Source organism: Dendrobates tinctorius, unplaced genomic scaffold, assembly GCF_039654945.1.
Source record: "Dendrobates tinctorius isolate UK_male_01 unplaced genomic scaffold, ASM3965494v1 ptg000011l, whole genome shotgun sequence".
Taxonomy (NCBI): Eukaryota; Metazoa; Chordata; class Amphibia; order Anura; family Dendrobatidae; genus Dendrobates; species Dendrobates tinctorius.
This window is the reverse complement of record NW_027361679.1, coordinates 63,110,154-63,132,818: the sequence shown is the minus strand read 5'-3', so window position 1 is coordinate 63,132,818 and position 22,665 is coordinate 63,110,154. Positions and strand designations below refer to the sequence as shown.

General features: G+C 41.8%; 1 protein-coding gene across 1 annotated transcript in view; it reads right to left on the bottom strand.

Moving 5' to 3' along the window:
• The window catches only part of PRKG2 (protein kinase cGMP-dependent 2), a 123,802-nt gene that overhangs the window by 4,213 nt on the left and 96,924 nt on the right, over window positions 1-22,665 (bottom strand). Inside the window, exons 15-16 of the mRNA XM_073542978.1 lie at window positions 21,299-21,421; window positions 14,684-14,746 (exon numbers count right to left, since the gene is read on the bottom strand). Of these exons, the coding sequence (XP_073399079.1) occupies window positions 14,684-14,746; window positions 21,299-21,421 (186 nt within the window). The remainder of the gene's footprint in view (window positions 1-14,683; window positions 14,747-21,298; window positions 21,422-22,665) is intronic.

Sequence of the window (22,665 nt, the reverse complement as noted above, 5' to 3'; positions counted from 1 at the left end):
GACACTAGCACCGGTCCCTGCCTGCTCAGAACACCGGCACCGGACCCTCAGCGACGAGAGGTGAGTATGTCATTTTTTTTTATTTGCAACAGCAGCATATGGGGGCATAATCTATGGAGCAGCATATGGCGGAATAATTATGGAGTAGCATATGGAGGCATAATCTATGGAGCAGCATATGGGGGCATAATAATGGAGCAGCATATGGGGGCATAATCTATGGAGCAGCATATGGGGGCATAACCTATGGAGCATCTTATGGGGCAGCATATGGGGCATAAGCTATGGAGCATCTTATGGGGCAGCATATGGGGGCATAATCTATAGAGCATTTTATGGGGCATAATCTATGGAGCATTTTATCGGGCACAATCTATGGAGCATCTTATGGGGCACAATCTATGGAGCATCTTATGGGGCATAATTTATGGAATATCTTATGGGGCCATAACCTTTATGGGGCAGCATATGGGGCATATTATTCTATGGAGCATCTTGTAGGGGCATTATAAACCTTTGTGCAGCATTATATGGGGTGTATTTTGTGTGCAGCATCTTATTGGACAATCATGAACTGTATGGACCATTATATGGGGCTCCTGATTCAATATGGATATTCAAAAACATTTAACCTACTGATGTCTCAATTAATTTTACTTTTATTGGAATCTATTTTTATTTTTGAAATTTACCAGTAGCTGCTGCATTTTCCATCCTAGGCTTATACGTGAGTCAATAAGTTTTCCCAGTTTTTTGTGGCAAATTTAGGGGGTAGGCTTATGCACGAGTATATACGGTACATGTTCCAAAAAGATAAATACATGATACTGAATTAATCCATAGTTATATAATTATATGTCTGTCTAGTCCAATGAATAAATAAATAGATAGAAGTAATAAGGTTAGAAAGCATTAAAAATATTAGAGTGCATCATGTAAAGGGAACAGTATAGGGAAATGTACGATATATCTGGTAACAAATGTTCAAAGTAGCAAAATAATAGGGTCAGCTGCTGAAAAAAACGTGCCTTTCCAGTGGGTACAAAACATTTTGCTGTACCGTTTCTGAATAAATGAGTATGCTTTATAACTATGATCAGAGTGCTAAAAATCAAAGTCCCATAGTAGGACAAAGTAAAAAAGTTTAAAAAAAGTTGTAAAAATATTTTTTTAAAAAACGAGGAAAAAAACATGCTTTATCATCATACCACTGAACAAAAAATGGAATAAAACGCGATCAAAAAGACGAATGTAAATACAAATGGAATTGTTGAAAATGTCATCTTGTCCTGCAAAATACAAGCCATCACACAGCTCCATCAGCCGAAAAATAGAAAGGTTATAGCTCTCAGAATAAATCAATGCAAAAAAAAAATTTTTTCTATAAAATAGTTATTGTGTTATTGTTACTTTATTGTGGAAAAGCTGCAAAACATAAAAAAAATATAAATGTTGTGTTGCTGCACTCCCACTGACCTGAAGAATAAAGGTGCACCCAGAATGGCATAAAAAAAATTATTCCTGATCTGCTGGTCTTTGTTCATTTTGTCTCCCCAAAATCGGAATAGAAAGCGATCAACAAAATGTCGTGCCATAAAATGAAACCAATACAAACGTCAACTCGTCCCACAAAAAACAAGCCCTCACATGACTCTGTCAGCAGAAATATGAAAAAATTATAGCTTTCAAAATATGGGGATGCAAGTTTTATAAAAGTTTTTTTAGTGTGTCACAGAAGACAAACATAAAAACCTATATAAAGCTTGTATCACTGTAATCGCACCGACCTGATAAATAAAGTCATATAATCACTTATACCGCACAAGGAACAGCGAAAAAATAAAACCAATTTTTCACCTGCTGTTGTTTTCTTCATTCTGTCTTCCAAAAATCGCAGTAAGGCTTGGCTCACATTTATCCAGTGCGCTGCGCTGAGCCCCTACACTCTGGTTTCCATGTAAATCTCTGAAATATGTGATTCAGATGGAATCTCTGGTGGAAGATTCCCTATAATGAGGCAGATGGAGGGAATGTGGACGCCGTCTGGCTGCCTATGATCCGGAGCGTTCATAAAAGCGCAGTCGGCCACAGTTTTGTGCTCTTCTGAAAAGAAGGACACTGCTGAAAAGAGTCCAGAGTAACTTTGCTTCCTCATTATAGTGAATGGATCCTTCTGGGGTTTCATCTGAACCATGTCACTCAGAGATTTAGATGGAAATCCCAATGCTCAGCGTAGAGCGCAGGAGAAATGTGATCCCAAACGTTATGTAAAATGTTCCTCACAAAAGCTTCAACTCAATCCACAAAAAAGTCCTCACTCAGGTTCATCATCTTTCAATTGAAATATAAGGGGGTTCCATATTACTGGTAGCTCAAAGGCTCTGGAAACGCAAAATAGCTCTTCGTCCGCCAAAAGAAATTCATCAAATTCTGCGCTTCCAAATCCAAACAAATCCAAATGCCCCCTCACTTCTTAGCCCCAGTGTGCCTAAACCACATTTAGCATCCAAATGTTTGGCATTTCTGTAGCGATGAGAACCCTCCTAATTTACGGGTGCAAGTCTCCAGAAGCATGAGCTGGGCATAATGTACTGGTCAGTGGTCACTACAACATACTGGTCACCACAAAATACTTGTCACTACAACATACTGGGGACTAAAACATACTGGGGAATAAAACATACTGGTGACTACAATGTACTGGGGACTAGAGTTGAGCGACTTTTGGTTTTTTATGGTCGAGTTTCGTTTCGTGAAACCCGACTTTTCCAAAAGTCGGGACGAGCAAGATCGGCCGATTATAGGGAAAAGTCGGGGTCGTCCCGAAACACGAAACCCAATGTAAGTCAATGGGGAATAAAAGTCGGCAGTGAGAGGAGGACAGGAAACACACCTACAGTGCTCATTTGAATGCCAAAAGCATCAATTCTTCTTACTTAAGCTGGTCAACCTTAATTAACTTCATAATACAAGTTAGGCACTGAAAAATGGGGGTTATTTGGCTAAAGTTGTGGGGGGGTAGGGCTGGCTCCAGGTTTTCATGTGCCCTGGGCGAAAGAGCGCCCCTTTAACACATAATACCACAACTCATCATGCTCCGATACGGCAGAGAAATAGCGGTATAGTACAATGAAAAATACTTCACTTTTTACATCTCATGACGAGGCCCATCTATTTCTCCATACAGAATCATTGGTCCCATATAATGTTTGAAACAGTATATGATGAGCTCCACATAATGCTACAGTATATGTTGGTCCCCATGGATGAAGCTCCACTGTCTTATGGGCCCAAATAATGCTCCAAACATAATGGGCCCCATTTCTAATGCTCTAGTGTATAATGGGCCCTGTAAATGCTGCTCCAGTGTCTGATGTCCACCTTTGGAATGTTCCAGTGTATGGTGGGCCCCATCTATCATTCTCCAGAGTATAGTGCTCCCCAAAAATTGCTGTCCCAACATTGAAAACAATCAAATAAATCTCCTCGCTAGGGAATCCCTGTACTAGTCTGGACTCCTCGTCGTCCCCATCTTCCATCTCACTGCACAGTATTTCAACCTTGCAAGTGCTGTGATCCTGAGCAAGCAGGGGGGGCCCACTCATTGGCGACGGCACTGGCACAGGGACCCTGATAGTACGGTGGTGTGTCTGATGGCGGGTGGGCCGAACCTGCACTTTCATCTGCAGCTTCCTCTTTGTCACCGTGTAAGATGGAACTGTATATGGGAAGGGTAACCTGAGTTTCATCAGGGTCAGATTCAGGCCGTGTAGCGTGCGAGGGGAATGTAGTGGTCTGGGCCAATGTACCAGCAGATTCATCGAGCAGTGGCTGGGCATCAGTGCACTTGTGTCACCCCCAGGAGTACGGTCGCCACAGTGGCATTACCTTCCTCCTAGGGAGTGTGATGTCATGCTTGGGAGCAACGAAGGATCTCTCTAGCAGGTTAACTGTTTGGGCGGTGTTATTCCCACGAGTCATGACCCTCCAAACAGCGTTCATGAAGGCAAAGTGTTTGTTTTACGTGGGCAGTATGGTTGCAAAGCTGAACCTTAAAGGAATGTCCAGAAGGGCACCACCAGGAGTGGAGCCTACAGCGTAATTTGACTCAACACGGGCAACCTCAACCATGCCAGCTACAGAACAGATGCACACATTGCAAGCTTAATTCCGTTAACGAACGAGACTCCGTCATGCCCCGCGGTCCGAGTCCGGCTTACTAGAGGGACACGTGAGGCTCTGGCACATGAGATTGGCCAATAACTGGTGTGTCATGCCCTTACATGTCCGTGGCTGCATGTGCGCTACACTGAAAAGGCCAGCGTTTGTCGCTTACAGGTGCAGATAACCTGCTGAACAACGTTAGTGATGGGGATCACTGATTACAATTATTACTCGCGAACGATGATTTCCCAGTAAGTGCAGGTCAACCGCAGTTCCGGAATTAGGCCTAACCGTCATTCCTGAAAAAAATGAAAAACTTACGTGTGCAAACCACAGGTGCTGTAGCTTGCTTAACAGCTCGCCAGCCGTTCTCACGCCCAGTATGGGTTACACATGATTGCACAAAGGTGAGAAAGGGTACCGTATCCCCGGATAACATGTATGGATAGCGTACACATTCAAAAGATATGTCTATACATCAGGAGGCAGGCTCAGATGGTGTTAGGCCCAGTATGGCTTGCACATGATTGCACAAAGGTGAGAAAGGGTACCGTATCCCCGGATAACATGTATGGATAGCGTACACATTCAAAAGATATGTCTATACATCAGGAGGCAGGCTCAGACAGTGTAAGGCCCAGTATGGTTTGCAAGTGATTGCACAAAGGTGAGAAAGGGTACCGTATCCCCGGATAACATGTATGGATAGCGTACACATTCAAAAGATATGTCTATACATCAGGAGGCAAGCTCAGACGGTGTCAGGCACAGTATGGCTTGCAAGTGATTGCACAAAGGTGAGAAAGGGTACCGTATCCCCGGATAACATGTATGGGTAGCGTACACATTCAAAAGATATGTCTATACATCAGGAGGCAGGCTCAGACGGTGTCAGGCACAGTATGGCTTGCAAGTGATTGCACAAAGGTGAGAAAGGGTACCGTATCCCAGGATAACATGTATGGATAGCGTACACATTCAAAAGATATGTCTATACATCAGGAGGCAGGCTCAGACGGTGTCAGGCACAGTATGGATTTGACGGCCCAGACTACACAGCGGAGGAGCAGGGAGAGGTAAAGATTGCAAATGCTGGGGCCCTGCCCAAGCAAGGGGGGCCCACTCGTGGGCGTCGGTACTGGCACTGGGCCCCTCATAGTACGGCGGTGTGTCTGACGGCGGGTGTGCACCACCACCGTCAGAGACACTTGATTGCACTATGAGGGACCCTGTGCCAGTGCCCGCGCCCAAGAGTCGGCCTACCCACCTGTCCAGGGCAACGGCACTCGCACGGTGTCGTGCGCTAGGTGGTGACCCTGGCCATGGGGGGGAGGCAGCACAGTTAGGGAGTTTTAGAAAGTGGCATATGCTGATGTTGGACATTCAGCTGATGCAAAAGGCGAAATAGGTCAAGTCCCAGGAAGAGGTGGACCAAAGCAAGCCATTTTTCTGTCACCCTATGTGTCATCAGGGGAAGGTGGGACAAAATCCTTGGAAACCCATGCATGGTTCATTTTAATGAAGGTTAGATCATCCACATTTTGGGTTGACAGACGGGTCCTTTTTTCTGTCAGGATTGATCCAGCTGCACTGAAGACTCTTTCCGATAGCACACTTGCAGCTGGGCAAGCGAGCTCCTGTAAGGCATATTGTGCCAATTCAGGCCAGGTGTCCAGTTTAGCAGCCCAATAGTCAAAGGGGAATGACCTGTGTGGGAGAACATCGATATGGGAGGAAAAGTAGTTTGTAACCATAGTTGACAACTGCTGTCTCCTGTCACTTTCCATCGATGCTGTATTACCAGTTGTGTGAGCAGTACTTGAAAAATCAGTCCACAACATTGTCATGAAACCCCTGTCTCCAACGCCACTTCTGCTGTGTGCACCACCCTAAGATATAAATACATCATGGTAAGTTCATATCCTATATAATGCCAGTGCCATTTTGAACATACCAATTTTGAACAACCACATCCGGTTTCCCTTCCTCCCGAAGAAGCGACCGCGAAACGCGTGTAGGGGCGCGTACTCATCCATGGACACCAGCACGGGTAACTGACCACTAGATCTCTTCTATTCCTTTTACTCTTTTTTTACACCGTAGGCAGTTTCAGCAGCAGAAATGCCTGATGGGAGCTGATACCTTGTTATCAGCTATAAAATGGAATCATTTTGGCAGGGATGAAGTAAAGTGCGGTCTTTCCCCCCCTCCTTATTTATTCCTTCCATTCTTCAGTTGGTATGTTCAAAATGGCACTGGCATTATATAGGATATGAACTTACCATGATGTATTTATATCTTAGGGTGGGGATTCTTTGCCCGTGCTGTGAGGCTATGTAACAGTATGCTTTGTTATTAACCGGTGCACCTTGATCTATACCATCTTATCTCTGTTTTGGTTCTTTCATGAATTTAATAATTGTAGTCTGTTTATGTGTACTTAAAGTATGAAAAATCTTTTTAATTCTATATGAGATTATGCAGACTCTTCATTATGGATTTTAGGCTCCATTGCTTTCTTTCGTGTGTTTCTTAGTTAGGAGGAGCTCCATAGGGTATTTACCCAATCCTAGGTAGTGAAGACTAGGAATTTGCCATTTATCATGTGTTCTGTGCTCGAGTTTCTGTTTCTTACTGTATTGAATGTTGTAATATAAAAATGAGGAGGGATTATCAATAGCTTAAGTCAATATTTTGTTGGAAATTCACAAATATGGCAATTTGATTTAAACTTGCACCCTTCTGCATTCTAGAGGTGAAAAATTTGGATCGGGATTACTCAACGTGGGCAGGGCCAACATCTGACTCCCGCTGCTTTATGATCATGTGTGCAACGAGTTGCCAGTATACACAGGAGGTGGATGAGAAGTTAGGCCTCTTTCACACTTCAGTCTTTTGCCGTCAGTCGAAATCTGCCCTTTTTTGAAAAAATGGATCTGTTTCTTTCAGGCGGAATCCGTTTTTTTCCCATAGACTTACATTAGCGGCGGATTGTGACGGATGATCGTCTGTTGCATCCATTTTTTGACGGATCCGTTGGAATTTAAGCGTCCGCCGTCTGGAGTAGATGGACAAAGTAACATTTTTTTCAGTGTCGGAACCGCTGTTTTAAACTGAGCATGCCCAGAAGATTTTCCCATTCATGCAATTTAACCCTAAAAGCCGTTCTGGAAAAAGCCAAAACATTCTCTCTCTCTCTCTCCTTTTCCAAAGTTCTGTTCCTTTAAATTTTCATACACTGGCGGTTGCAGTGGATCCATCAAAAAAATGGATCCGTTTTTTCACACTTTGACTGTTTGCAACTGACGTCAAATGACTGAAGTGTGAAAGAGGTCTTAGCGGAAGATTTAGCATTAGAGGAGACAGAAAATGTTACAAATTGTAGCACAGATTTACAGTTGCTAATAGCAGACATAGTAGACAGGGGCAGATACATTATTGATGCCGTCGCACAGGAGCCCAAGATGTAAGGAGGCCCATTTCTACCTCCAAAGCAGATGGAATTGTGCATTATGTTGAGCTATTGGAATTTAAAGGACACATATACTGTTTTTGCACTGGGACCCTCTTCTGTCTGTGCCGCCACTAGTAGTAGAGATGAGCAAAAAGATTGGTAATACCCTGGCAGCCAGACCAGGCAAATGCTATTTTTTGGCTTTGCATTTGAATGCTTGCATTCTTAGCACCTCCTGAAATTAATAAGCCACTGCAAAGTTGGCATTTGAGTGACAACCGAGGAAGTTCGCACTTCCTTGATCCAGTTGCTACAGAGTATTGAAGTGGATGCAGGAGCGTGGTAATGTGATTCATTTTGCTCATATCTGAGCAGCAGCGTAGCTACTGAGGGGGCAGAGGGGGTGGTCGTCCCAGGCTCTGAGGGGCCCACCCGGAGCTGCACTACTGTAACTGTATCGGTGTGCACAGCGCACTCATACAGTTACACTCTGCGACAAAGCAGGGAGATTCAATCTTCCTGCTCTGCCACTCAGCCACTATGGGGCCTATGACCTGGAGGGAAGGGGGGCTTGACAGCAGTGGATCCCCGCTTGTCTTCGCAAGTTCAACTGTATCTGCTGGATGCTGGTACGGTAGACCACATTGATGAGACTGGGAGCGTCACGCTCCTTCTCCTATCAATCTCTGCATCTGACTTCACTAATGCAGAAACTGACAGCAGGTGCCCGCTGTCCTATGTTGTGTGGGTGCTCGGATCAGCAGGGGAATGAGGGGGAGAGGAGAGTAATGTAGTTATTTTATTTTTTTATGGGGTGCATTATACAATACAGAGTCTTTCTATGGGGTGTATTATACAATTTAGAAGGAGAGGGAGTACTGGGAGCTTGCATCGCATCCAAATGGAAAACCATCCTGGGCTGAGTTCATTAATCCACAGATGGGTGCACGAATTCGTCCACATATCTACCGAACCAAAAAATCAAAAAATATCATATTCGGGCTTTGTCACATCACATGGATAATCACAGTAATTATTCATTCATCATCAGATCGTCCACATATCTACTAAGTCATAATTATTTTATGTTTAACAAATCATTTTTTCTTCAAATTTTGGGTGCCCCTATGGGGTTAAATTTCTCACCTTCTTTAGCCATATTATATATGGTTTGGTGGGAAGAACAGTTTCTTTTCCATGATCGTAACCCATTCTTTGATGATAGTTTTTGGTTCGGTAGATATGTGGACGATCTGATGTTCGTTTGGAAAGGTGATTCCACAGATTTGTCCCTTTTTCATTCTTATCTCAACTCCAATAATTTAAAATTGTCATTCACTATCAATGCTGCAGGTAATCAAGTTTCTTTTTTGGATTTATTGCTCACAGGTGATCCCATCATTGGTAAAGTTCACACTACCATTTTTAGAAAGGAAATTCCAGGCAATTCACTTTTACTTTCTTCTTCTTGTCATCCCCAACATACTATTCAGTCCATCCCTTATGGGGAATTCAATAGGGCAAAACATTTATGTTCAGATAATGCCCTGTTTTTTCAAGAAAGTAAGGTTATAAAACAACGTCTATTTGATCGAGTTAGCAATGCGTTTCACAAAGTGATGAACAAGCCAAGATTCACCAGTTTAAAAGAAAAATCTTCAGCTCGTGCTGATTCCATGGTGACTTTTTCAACGCCATTTAGTCCCCAATTTAATTAAATCAAAGAAATTGTGAAAAAATGTCTGTCCGTCATAAATCAAGACACTAAATTAATACAAACCATACATTCTGGTTGTCGTTATGTCGAAGAGGAACTAGTTTGGCAAACTATCTTTCTCCCAGTCTTTTAAAATCACCAGACAAAATTCGTACTTGGATGACTCCCACTGGATTTTACAAATGTGCTGGTTCCAGGTGCAATGTTTGCACATATGCAATAGACAAATCCAAATTTATTTTTTCATACCAAGGCTTTTCCCAACAAATTACATCTTTCATTAATTGTGACAGCCAGTTTGTCGTTTATTGCATTTGTTGCACAGAGTGCAAGATTCAGTATATCGGCTGTAGTATACGCAAAATAAAAAAAAAGAATAGCCGAACATATCAGAAATACGTATAGAACAAAAAAACGCTTCCTATTCAGGGGCGGTAAAACACTTCGTTCATGCTCATCATAGCAATATGGATTCATTTGCCTTCTATGGTCTAGAAAAGGTTAAAACTCCTGCACGAGGTGGTGGCAGAAATAAGCTATTAAATATACGCAAAGCCTTTTGGATATTAAAACCAGACACTAAGGCCGGGACACACTTGCGATTTAAACGGCCGAGTCTCGCATGGTAATACACGGCGCTGCTGCCGGGACTCAGGAGCGGGGTGTGCAGCTCCATGTATTGCTATGCGGCCGCACGCCCCGCTCCTGAGTCCCGGCGGCAGCGCCGTGTATTACCATGTGAGACTCGGCCGTTTAAATCGCAAGTGTGATCCCGGCCTAAATCTCCAAACGGTATGAATTTTAGGAACGATTTGTTCTATATTTATTAATGAAACTCAAGTACCTATTAGTTCTTTCTAGCAAAAATAAGTTTATAGTGATCTTCATTAAGTTTTTGTGTATTTAATTTGTTTTAGTAGGAAAGCATAGGATTTATCTTATACTTCCTAATGTCATTCAAATGTATATCAAGCATTCTTTAGTAGTAATAATTTTAATATGATTTTCATGTTCATTTTTTTTTTTTTGAGTACCGCCGCGCAGAATGATGTCTTTATATGGTTATCAACTACTTTCAGTAGAGGTAACTTCGGAATGTTTTTTATAGTATTTAATTATGGTTATATTTATATTATCTTTATTGGTTATTTTTATATTATTACCTGGGATAATGTATTTATTATATTCATTTATTGATTTTGAAGGGAATTATGCATTGTTTTTTCATATGCTGCTTAATTTCCAACAGCATGAATTCCATGAAAAGTTCCACCATTGATTGCTATGTGTCTATAACTTACTTTTTATGTGCTAAAAACTCCATCTGATTGTCACTAATTGTATATATTGTTTGTAGGCACTCATTCACACCTCTTGCATAGAACCATTTATTCCTGCGCATTTAAAAGGTTTTTTTTTTTCTCCTCATGTGCCGAAAATTCCTTTTGATTGTGATTGTGACTAATTCTATATATTTTTCGTAGCCACTCATTCACACTCTCGCATGGAATCATTTATTTCTGCGCTAAAAAGCCATTCTATGTGCAAAAAACTCCATCTGATTGTCACTTATTTCATATATTGTTTGTAGGCACTCATTCACACCTCTTGCATGGAACCATTTATTCCTGCGTATCTATAAATTATTTTTGATGTGTAAAAAATTCCTTTTGATTCTGACTAATTCTATATATTGTTCGTAGGCACTCATTCACACCCTTCGCATGGAACCATTTATTTCTGTGCTGAAAAGCCATTTTCCACTGGAGATCATTTTGGAGTAATCTAATTAGTTTTAGATATATCCATTTATATTATTGCAGAAAAAAGGGAAAAATATATATATTTTTTTTCTATGTATAATTAAATTCTCCAGTTGTATAAAATTCAAGTATGATCTGTCTAATATCGACTAATTATATGTTTGACTGTATGATTTATTTATTTAACTTTTTTTTTTTCTTTTCTTGAGAACTTCAATCCTGGAGTGATCTGTATCGTTGCAAGGAACCGCTCACTCTTCCTTTCATGTGTTGCCACTCTTTGTAATTAATTGCAAGCTTTGTGATTGGTTTGTAATCTGTATATATTTTTCTATGCATCTTGTTTTTTTTTACCTATGTCTAAGGGTGCCTTTGTGCACCAGAAACGCATCAGGTGTTTTTCTGCATTTTAAATATGGCATAATAACCTAATAAAGTTTTTTCATTTATGCTGGTGTGCCGAACGAACTTTCTTCTCTTTTTCTATACAATTTAGAGTCTGCCTATGGGTGTGTATCATATAATATAGAGTCTGGTTATGGGGAGTGCATCATATAATATAGAGTCTGCCTATGGGGTTATATTATACAATGTAGAGTCTGCCTATGGGGTGCATTATACAATATAGAGTCTGCTTATGTGGTGCATTATACTATAACTTATGCCTATGGGGAGTGCATTATGCTATATAGAGTCTGCCTATGGGTAGTGCATTATATTATAGAGACCTATGGGGATGCATTATACCATATACAGTCTGCTTATGGAGAGTGTATTATACTATATTGAGTCTGCCTATGGGGATGCATTATGCAATATAGAGTCTGCCTATGGTGAGTGCATTATATTATATAGAGTCTCCCTATGGGGAATACTGTTATGAGTGGGTCACCGAGGAGGATAGCAGGCCCAGGCTAAGCCACCAAAAACCAGAGAGGTTGGTAACTAAGCGGGTGCAGACCCCTGATCCTGTCCACACAACTAGCAGTAGCTGTGGAGCGTACCTACGATGATCCTAGAAGCCTCTGCACAGCCGGAGAGCTAACTAAGCCTAAAGCAAGAAAGGGGAAATCTAAACTGCCCCGGAGCAGAACCCAAAGGAATAGATAGCCCCCAAACATATATTGTCGGTGAGACAAGATGAAAACACAAACGCAGGCATGAAAATAGACTGAGCAAACGATGGGGCCCACAGTGACTAGACAGGACAGGAAAGGAAAGACATTGTCTGCAATCACGCAAAAAAACCTTCAAAAAGTCCAACACGTCTGATGCACAAAAACACTGAAGTCGCACGACTTCGCTCCCACTATATCAGCACTCTGGTATATTCTGAAAGCAAAGCAAAAAGAGACCAATATAAAAGGGGACAAAACAAACAGGGACATGCAGTAACATATGGGCAGTGATTCAGCACAGCCCCTGCCGGAGCTAGCTGACTCGCACAAAGCAGAGATAAACAAAACCAGATCAAATGCAAACAGAATAGCAAATGAACCACTTAGCTGAACATGCAGGGAAAGAGCAGGAGACATCAGACCTCAGGAGGCACAGGAAGAAAATCACCAGCAGGGATAGAGGGAGTCAGCTGTCTTAAATCCCAATCAGAAACCCCACATCTCCAATCGTCTTCCTCATTATCTGGTGGCAAGCCTCTGTCAATCAGATCAGCTCCACTACCTCCACTAACCACCAGAGGGAGCCCAGAAAGAGAACTCTCAATCTGACCAGCTCCACTATCTTCAGTATTCACCAGAGGGAAGCCAGAGAAAGAATTCACAACAGTGTACATTATACTGTATAGAGATGCCTATGGGGAATGCATTATACTATATTGAGGCCTATGGGGAGTGCATTATACTATATAGAGTCTGCCTATGGGGTGTGCATTATACTACATGGAGGCTTATGGGGAATACATTATACTATATAGATACCTACAGTATATAGGCCAATGGGGAGTGCATTATACTATATTGAGGACTATGGGAAGTGCATTATACTATATGGAGGCTATTTAGGGGGCCATAATACAGTGTAGGGATTGCAGTCAGGGGGTCTCCATACAGTGCAGGTGATAATGTGGGTTTTTTGTACAGTGTGGGGGCCATCATACAATGTTGTAGCCATCAAACAGTTTGGGGGCTACTAAGGAGCTCCTCAGTATACTGTGTGGGGGGGTACTATACAGGGAGAGGCATTATACTATGTATAAGATACTGTGTAGAGCGGAGCTTTACAGGGAGAGACTTTGAACATTATTAAATATAAAGTGGACAATTGTTATAGGAGAACTCAGGTAATTTTGACTGTCAAAGGGGCACACAGAGGGCATTATTACCTAATAGGGAGCAAAATGTGGGTACCGTTTTCTAGGGCACTTGCACCCGGCATTACTATATTCTTGAGGTTTGTTTTACCATTTAGAGGGCACACAGTACCACTCAGCAGGTGCAGTAATAGGGACACATATGACAGCAATGGCTCAGTATTGGGGTACTAGCAAGATAAGGAGTTTGCGCAGGTTGGGAATAGATGGGGACGGTGCAGGAAATGTGAACAAATGTGTCTTTGTTGTAATCTCTGCAGCCGAGTCGTGGCTGGAGAAGTTGTCATGTTGGTAAGGGCCAGATGGTAAAGACAGGAAAAGTGAACAATTCCATCAGAAAGAATGTTAGCTGTAAGTCATCATTTATAACTGTGCCTCTTATATGTTCTGTAGGAGTGGTATCTACCACTGACCATATAGTGGTATTATCAGTGTTGGTCTTTGTATAGGGAATATTTTCAGCAACAGCGCAGTCATCTGCTGAGGTTCTCGTACATCCACTATTGGGGTGTGCCAGCCAGTTGTAATCAAGACATTTCGCCCACCCTGAACCAAAACCATAGCTAAGCCTCTGTATCTGAGTAGTAGATTTTATTTTATGGCAACCCTGCACATCTAATCAATTTGAGTTTTTTCCCCGACTAACTTAATTTGAAGACTGGAGCTAAATTATACCAATCTGGCTGTCTATGTCTCCTACTAGGGGGATGATTCTGCATGCAGATTTATACAGCTTTTATTAAAGAGGTTATCCAGAACTTTGGCATTTTTTATTGTGTGAAGAACTAACAGGCATGTAATTGCAAACTACCTGTCTGTTCTGCCTGATGCTGGTCTCTGCCGACTGAGGGCAGTCATAGACCATTCCTATTCTGCGGCTTCCGGTGATGTCAGCTCCTTGATATCCACAGAAAGATTAATTTACAGAAGAGGATACATATGGTATTCATTTTATAATGAAAATTTTTACTATGTTCTCATAAACTTTCTTTGCCTATTCCTCATGGGTTTTAAAATCGGCTGTCAGTTGCAGGACTTGTTTCTTCTGACACGCCAAGCGTCTTTGTGATCATCTTATGACCACTGGAAAGAAGCATGAAGATTATTTTGAAATGACTGCAAGCAGAGATCTACAGAGCTCTGAAGAGTTGATACAGAAGTGTATTTAGGAAGTTGGCACTTAGTTACATGATTTTAGGTTAACAATGAAGCAAGTACAATTACTGTATAAAAAGTAAAATTTGTCAGTGTCAGACCTGTGCTTTTTAATGTCAGCTATTCCATTTTTCATGTTTCCAAGTCTTTCCGCAGGATTTTGTCTGCAAAATATAAGAAAAAATGAATGTAAGTCCCACAAGGATGACCAATATCTAGAGAAAAAAGATCATTTTGATGTTTCTGTAGGATTATTACAAGTAGAATTGAGCATTCTGCATATGTAAGACTCCCCCGGAAGAAGGCACACGCAGCCGAAACACGTGTAGGGGCCGTAGCACCATCAGACCTGAGGTAATTATTGTTATATTGTTATTTCCACTACGTCATCTTGTTACTATCTCCTTGTGCGGCTTCATTTAGTGACTCTGTCCAATCTGGCATTACTTAGTAATTGGTCACTCACAAGGTCTATTTATTTGTGGTGGCGTGCAATATTCCTTTTTGATACAACTTGCCTTCGGTTGGTGGTGCCTCACTCTTTCTTTGGTATTGTTCACCACTTCTTTATATTATTCATTATCACAATTTTAATTGTTATTATCAAATAAAATTATATGTTTTATTGATTTAGTTGTGGTGAGCAAAGTTTTTCTATAGGGTAATATGTAAGAGGGTGAACAGTAGCTCAAGAACATGCGTCAAGAGGGATGAATTTTGTTAAATTTTTTTTTATATATATATATATATATATATATATATACACACACCATATTTTTCGGATTATAAGATGCTCCGGATTATAAGACGCACCCCAAACTTTGCTGCCACTGCACTCTGTCCTCGGTGCTACCATTGCACTCTGTCCCTGATGCTGCCGCTGCTCTCTTTCCCTGGTGCTACTACTGTGCTGTGTCCCTGGTACTTGCTGCTGCGCTCTGTCCCCGGTGCTTGCTGCTGCGCTCTGTCCCCAATGCTGCCGCCGCGTTCTGTCCCCGATGCAGCCGGGTGCTGCCGCTTCGCTGTATCCCTGGTGCTTGCCGTTGCACTCTGTCTGGTGCTGAGGGTGGCTCTGCTGACATTTCTTGAAAGGCCAGAGCCTCCCGCAGTTCGTCCACGCTTTCCTGTGTGGTGGACTCCGGGAAAATGGCCGCCAGGAGGTGGCTCATGCATAGATGGAGATTTCAGCACCAAGATCTCGGGAGATGAGATCTCGGCAGAGCCCCCCGCAGCACCAGACAGAGTGCAGTGGAAAACACTGCGGACACAGCCCGTCAGCAAGCACCGAGGACACAGTGGGATAGCAGCACCATACACCCGCAGCTGCAGCACCAATAAGGTATATCCACATTATAAGATGCACCCCCATTTTCCCCCCCAAATTTGGGGGAAAAAAGTGCTTCTTATAATCCAAAAAATATGGTGTATATATATCTATATATATAGATATATATATCTATGTATATATATGTTTATTTTATCCTTTATATCAGTTTACTGGAGGTTTTAGAGGTTTAACCTCAAGGCCGTCCCCAGGAAGTGGGGAGGGCTGTCCAATAAGTGAACAAGTGGAAGGCTGTAAGAATATAACTAGTGCACACTGGGTAAGATAGAGTTAAATGGTTTGGGAATAGCCCACATACTGGGAGGGGTTATAGACAAAACAAAAAGGGGAAGCACTTCATGAAAAAGAGTCTCAGACAGTGTTAGTGAAAGATTCAAGGTAAGTTCACATACTATCTGTAAAGGGCCTTAAAAGTACCAAGCTTTCAAACAGCATCAGAATTTATAGGAAGGCTAGTGCAGACCCCTGGATAGTCTGGGGCCTATGACCCAGAGTAGGCATTGGAGTACTTATCTCATTCTCTCCTAAGAGGAAGAGGCCAGTCAGGAAAGAGTAAGAAGGAATGGTGGCATGCCTCAGGACACCTGGGTTGCCGGACAGTTCAGGCACACCGGAGGCAAGACCTTGTAACATACTGTTTAATGGGAACAACAACTGGAGGGGGCTCTGCTCCATACTGCATGCCACAGCCGAGTGTATCTGAACTGTACTGTAACACTGGTTGATCCGGACCAAACGTCTCCTGGTATATGTGTTACTGATCATGATCCCAAGGACAAAGATGTAGCAGAGGCTTCCAGACTACAAGTAAGAGCAGAGCGTAAGCAACAGCACAACACAAGAGATAAAAATATCAGTTTACAAGTGGTGTTTCAGGTTGAAGAAAAGTCAGAATCGGCCCACAGCACCAACCTTGAGCCCCCCAAGGTCAGAACCTTGCAAACAAGGAAAACAGAGAACCTATTACCTTAAAAGCAGACAAGATGGTGGACAGCGGTACAAACTCCAAGATGTCGGATGAGGACACGAACCCCAAGATGGCATACAACAGTGTGAGTCCCAAGATGGCAACATTTGGTGGTCCGAAGCGGGGAGGTTCTGCCCATTGTGGGAGTGGACAGCATCTGAAGGTGTGAAGACAAGGTGACCAGCTCACTGGAGTGATAACCTCAAGGAAAAGGTTTGCTGAAGTCAATATCCAATCCAGAAGAGGTGGAGCGTAATGGAAGGAGGCACGATCCATCAAGTGAGAAGCGTCAAGTGACAGAGGTGTGCCCAGAGGTGGAAGTGTGGGATTGACAGAAGAGATGGTGGTCACATCAGTAGTACTGCCCCAAAAAGGGCGGATCCAATTAGGCGGGCAGCATGCGGTGAGTACCTGGCCAGCGCCATTTTGCTTACAGCACAGGACCGCAGCAGATGCCTGAGATGACACTGCAGGGATGCAAAAGGAATAGCAGAGCAGAGACGATGGATACTTCCTCTAATAAAGAGATTATTCATCTCACAACTCCCAGGGCCGAAGCAGGAGGAGAACCATCGGCAGATGAAACCAAAGGCCAGGGGATGCCGCTGCCTATATCCGTTTAGTGGTAGACGGTCTCACAACTGACGGTGGGCCTGTATCAACATGAGATCTGGTTACTGTACTGAAGCCGGATGCCTGCAGAAGACCAGATTTCGGCACTGGAGGACCTTCCCTTACCAGGTCACTCTGATCCTGTTATGCCAACCCCATTGCCCCTGGGAGAATGAGAGGGACATGTATGAGAAGAGGCTGAAGAGAGGGGAGCCCTGAACCCTGCACCCATACATCCAAAGCAGAATCAGCCCGAGGGGTTGGACTAGAACAAAGGGAGGTTGGACCCCCCAACCACTGTGAGGGTGACATCCAGAGGTATACTATGACTGCAGGAGATGCCAAATGTTGTGGCGGAGCGGATGAGAGCGGAGGCACTGGCCCAGGAGTGGTTCGCAGACCCAAAGTAAGTCCTGTTCGAGGAATAGTGCACGGAGGGTTGGGTGGTTAATTTTAACTACATCAAGGTCTTTAGTTTCATAAAGGAATGAGGGAACGGGCATGAGGTGTATGTTAACCAGGCTATGGTGAAGAGGGACACTCTGCCATACTGCCTGCACAGTTTTTACGTAGGCGGGAAAATCCAGTTCTGCAAAGTGTGGTGCCACAAAGGCTGGTACACGGCGGGTATCATCTGCCCCATCAGCAGCAAAGAAGTTGAAAAGTGGGAGGAGGCTGACTTTGAAAGACAACACCAGCACCAGCGCCACAACCCACCACAGATAACCCGATGAGATGTGCATGATTGAAGAAAAGGACTGTGTCCCAGTTCTATGAACTGATGGGGAGAAGGGACTGTACTCATCATGGACTATGTCCTGATCGTGAGGATCAACGTTTGGGGAGGGGGGTTGGACAACCCAATGAGCCGGCCAGGTCAGGAACCTTAAGGACTGTGCCCTTGGATAAGAAGGGATGTTGCAGAGTTGGGCCTAGTGCTAGTGGGGCCAATAGTCATAATGACTCAGGAAGAAATAATATGAAAAAACACGGCACTCAAATAGTGAAAAAAAGAAAGTTCCATTTATTTTTGCATTCAGACAAAAATAACTTATTGAACGTTTTCGGTCTGCCACTGCACCTTCATCAGAATAATCTCTAGAATGGTACTGGTTCAAAGAGGTACAATAGAGTGCTTGTAGGATGGCTATGGAAAATTGCCTGAATGCTGTGTGAAGGCAAAATAGTTTGAGCAGCGCGTCTGTTGTTAGCGACCACCATCGCTGTGGATGTCATAGCAAGCCGACTGGCAGAGGCTCAAATAACTCATTTTGCAGTCTGCAACTGACAGTGCAATACAGAGGCTACAGCAGGAAAACAAGGCAAAGTTGTTAAATAAAGCCAACTGCATAAATGATCTTTAGCCCCAATTGCATGTATTTATGAAGAAAAAGTGTTCCAGACCGCCCATGGAATATAAACATCTGGATGATCTGCGGTCTACTCTGCAGTGATGTTCTAAAACTAGACTGCATATTAAAGAATCTGCATGTGATCTTGTGGCAGTAGGAAACCAGCTGTGAGACACAGTCATACTACCCATTGAGAAGGCAGAGATGGTGTATTATCGTCTCTGCCTTCCCAGTTGCTGTATACATGGTGCAAAACAAGCACTGTGTATATAGTAAGGGAAGCGTTAAAGGCATTTCCTTCTCCAGATCCAGTGGTCATGTGATCTTTGGTTGTAGAGAAGGAGCAGGACCTGCTGGGTCTTAGAGAGACCCCGTCAATTCTGCTATACAGCCAAAAGGCTGAATTTCCATTATATCTGGGGCTAATATATCAGCCCCCGTTACAGCGGAAATCAGGTTAAAGAAAAGGATTTAAATGTTGACATTCACCCAAAGGTCTTTTATGAAAATATATGTATGAAATAAATGAAAAATAAATAAATGGTAAGAAAAAATAAATAAAAGACAAAATGTACCGTCAATCCAAAAAATTGCTACTAATCCTGCCTTAGTAAAAAAAAAAAATGTGTCTGATAAATAAAAATAATTGTTATGGAAAGGGGAGGGCAAATTTTAAAATGTGTTTCAGTGTTCCTTTGGAGCTGTAAAGAAAATTGTGAAAAAAACCAAAAAAATATGCCCCATGTGTCATAAAAAGTTGCGAATTGTTTCAATATCTGAATGAGAAAAAAATGTTTCAGCTGTTTAAACCACATGTGTGAAAAAAAATGTTCCTGTTCAGGACCTGCGGTAAATGTCATGGTCTTGACCTGGTTAATAAACTGTTACAAACCCTTTCAAAATTCAGGGGTTAAAAAAGCTGGACCTGCTGCGGCAATGAGTTGATCACCCCGGGTCTTAATTCTTTAATCCCAAGTGAGCAATTATTGATTTTGACCCAACATTTCCCGTATAGTTGCTCCTACATGGGAGCTGTATTATTACATGGCAGCCATTCAGTGATTTCAGTGCCACTATTCCTGTGTAAGATGTCGTGGAAAATATCCACAATTATATGTTTGTAATTATGGCCCTTGGCATCTTAGAGGGCAATTATTTGCATGTAATTGTACAAATTGACTTGTAGCCCTGGATGACTTTCCGTAGCATAGACACATTGGCGTTCTCTTCAGCTTGCATAGATAACGTCCTACGTTTGGTCCCTCCTCTACATTTCATCAGACAGCTGCACTTGCATACTAAATATTTGTGGTCAGTGACTATGTGGCTGCCAAACACGTCCACATTGTGTAGACTTAGAAGTTAGCACATAGCAGCCAGGCTATTTTGTAAGCCTCTCTTTAATATAGCTATTATAGTTTTCCTTTTGTATTGTTTCCAAATGTTGCACTCTGTAACCTTTTGGTGTTATTATTTGCACTAGATGGGTCTTTATGGTGATTTCAATTAAATATGTTGAATGTATGGGCCTGGTTTTGACTGCAGACTGATGAAACCGGGTCATTCAATAGTCTTTGTAGATGTGGAGTAATATGTTTTGGGATTTCTGAATTTGTCACTTTGGTCTTTCTAAGTTTATACTTTTTCTAATTTATATATTTTCAATTATAAAAGTTTAAAAAATTCCTAATGGTCTGTGTATCTCTATATAAAATCGGGTATATGGGTGTTATAGCGTAGAACTGTAATCCAGTTGTCACCATACGGACCTTACTGTCCATACAGGTGGATTAATAATCATATGCACAAATTGAATATAAGGGAAGTAGAGTCATGCTTGGCGGTACCAAAACATAACCCAATTCATCATTTGTGATCTTTTTTTAAGTCACATTTCTTGTTTTGTATTTTGGCATTTGTTGTCATTTTTTGCACCAAAATCAAAGTGGTGCACGTGGTTCATGAATCTTGGAAAAAAAAAAAAAGATCTTTCAGTTTTTTCTTTAACCCGTTTTTGTGACTTTTAAATGCAAAAATTAGTTATATCGATGGAAAAGCTGCATCTGAATTTGACATTAAATGACTCTGTGTCATTTATGGGGGGAATTGGTGCATATTTGCACCAAATTTGCGACTTTTAGAAAAGTCCTAAATGTTAAAAACATCTAAATTCCGAGTACAGTTGCAAACTAAAAAAAAAAACAGACAAGCACATAAAAAAATAAGTAGGAGCAATAAAAAATGAATATGGCACACAAAAAAGGCGCAAAATACTAAAAACTCAGCAGAAAACAGGCACAAATGCAATAATGAATAGGGCCAATAGTGTAGACTACAACTGGTATAATGCGTAAAGTCATGTCTGTAATATTTGCACATTTTCACCAACTATTACGGCCTAATATTTGCTTACAATTCTGTAAGATAAAATCTACAATACCTGCACAGGCGTCGGATCAGGTCTTCAGGCCGTCTAGCTATTTTTCTATGAAATTCGACTTTCTCAATACCTTGGAGAATTAAATTGTAGATCATCATCTGGTCTGGCCCAGTAAAAGGAGGGCTGGAGAGAAATATGCCAGATATGTTATGTTACACATATTACACATGAAAAATAATCCTCCCAAAGATATATATAATAACAAAAACAGAACTATGTTGTTAAGATCTCAAGTCAGCTGCAGAAACATGTAAAGAAAACACTTTCCTTCGGTCACCATGGAAAATGGGACTAAACAAGGAAAACTTTCAGCTAATATAATGTTTATTGTTGGACATGTGCTCAGAGCTTCCCGGGAAAACTGTCATTACAATGCAGTGCAGATCTCTAGAACAAGGAAAGAATCCAACTCTACTCAACCAAAGATGATGCCTCCTATGAAAACTGGATTTGGTGATCTTTACAGTATAAAGTTCACATGAGGGTTTAAAATAATAAATCATTAATGGTTGACTTTTCATCAGTATTGTCATCCATATGCCATCTGTATGGCATTAATTTTCATACAATAGCAATAAATAACATTTGCAAAACCAAGTACAGTTTTCTATGTTAATAATGATAATGGATCCATACAAGTCAGATAAACATGATCGAAATGGGATCTGATTTTTTATTTTGAGCACCCATAGACTTGAATGGGTGAGTCTCATCCAAAATACAGAATGTTATAGAGCACAAAGCATTTTTTTTAATGTGGACATTAGGTCGGTGTAAAAATCAACTGAACAGCCCGAATTAACAACATTGGTACTATTGCTGTCTCTATTTTCCACTGACAGCAGTTGGACCAAATATAAGGTTATGTAAATATAGCCTAATAGATATATTTACTGACGGTAAATGTAGATTATAAGAATGGGCTGGATAAGGAATTGGCTACATCTTCCCTAATCTCAGGAAACATATATTTACTGTCAAAACTCATTCCTATTCATGTGAATAGGAAATGATCTGCAGTACACGGGAGCGGCCACTACATGGTGTATGGCATGATGGTGTTTCACTCTACACTGTTTTCATTCAGCTACTGCTGGAACTGGTAACAGCTGATCCTTTAGAGTGCTGGGTGTTGGACACCCACCAGTTGCTATTGATAACCTGTCATAGAAATTGGCCATCAAACTAAATACCAAACTTAGAAAAAGTCCAGCAATCCAAAGAAAATCCCATAAAGTGCTTATTCCATCATGTTTAAGATAAGGTATCAAAAATACATGAGCCAATGAACAGGCCTACATGTTTCAGCAATTATGCCTTATGCATGGCAAACTGTTGGCCATAAATAAGGCATATCTCCTGAAATG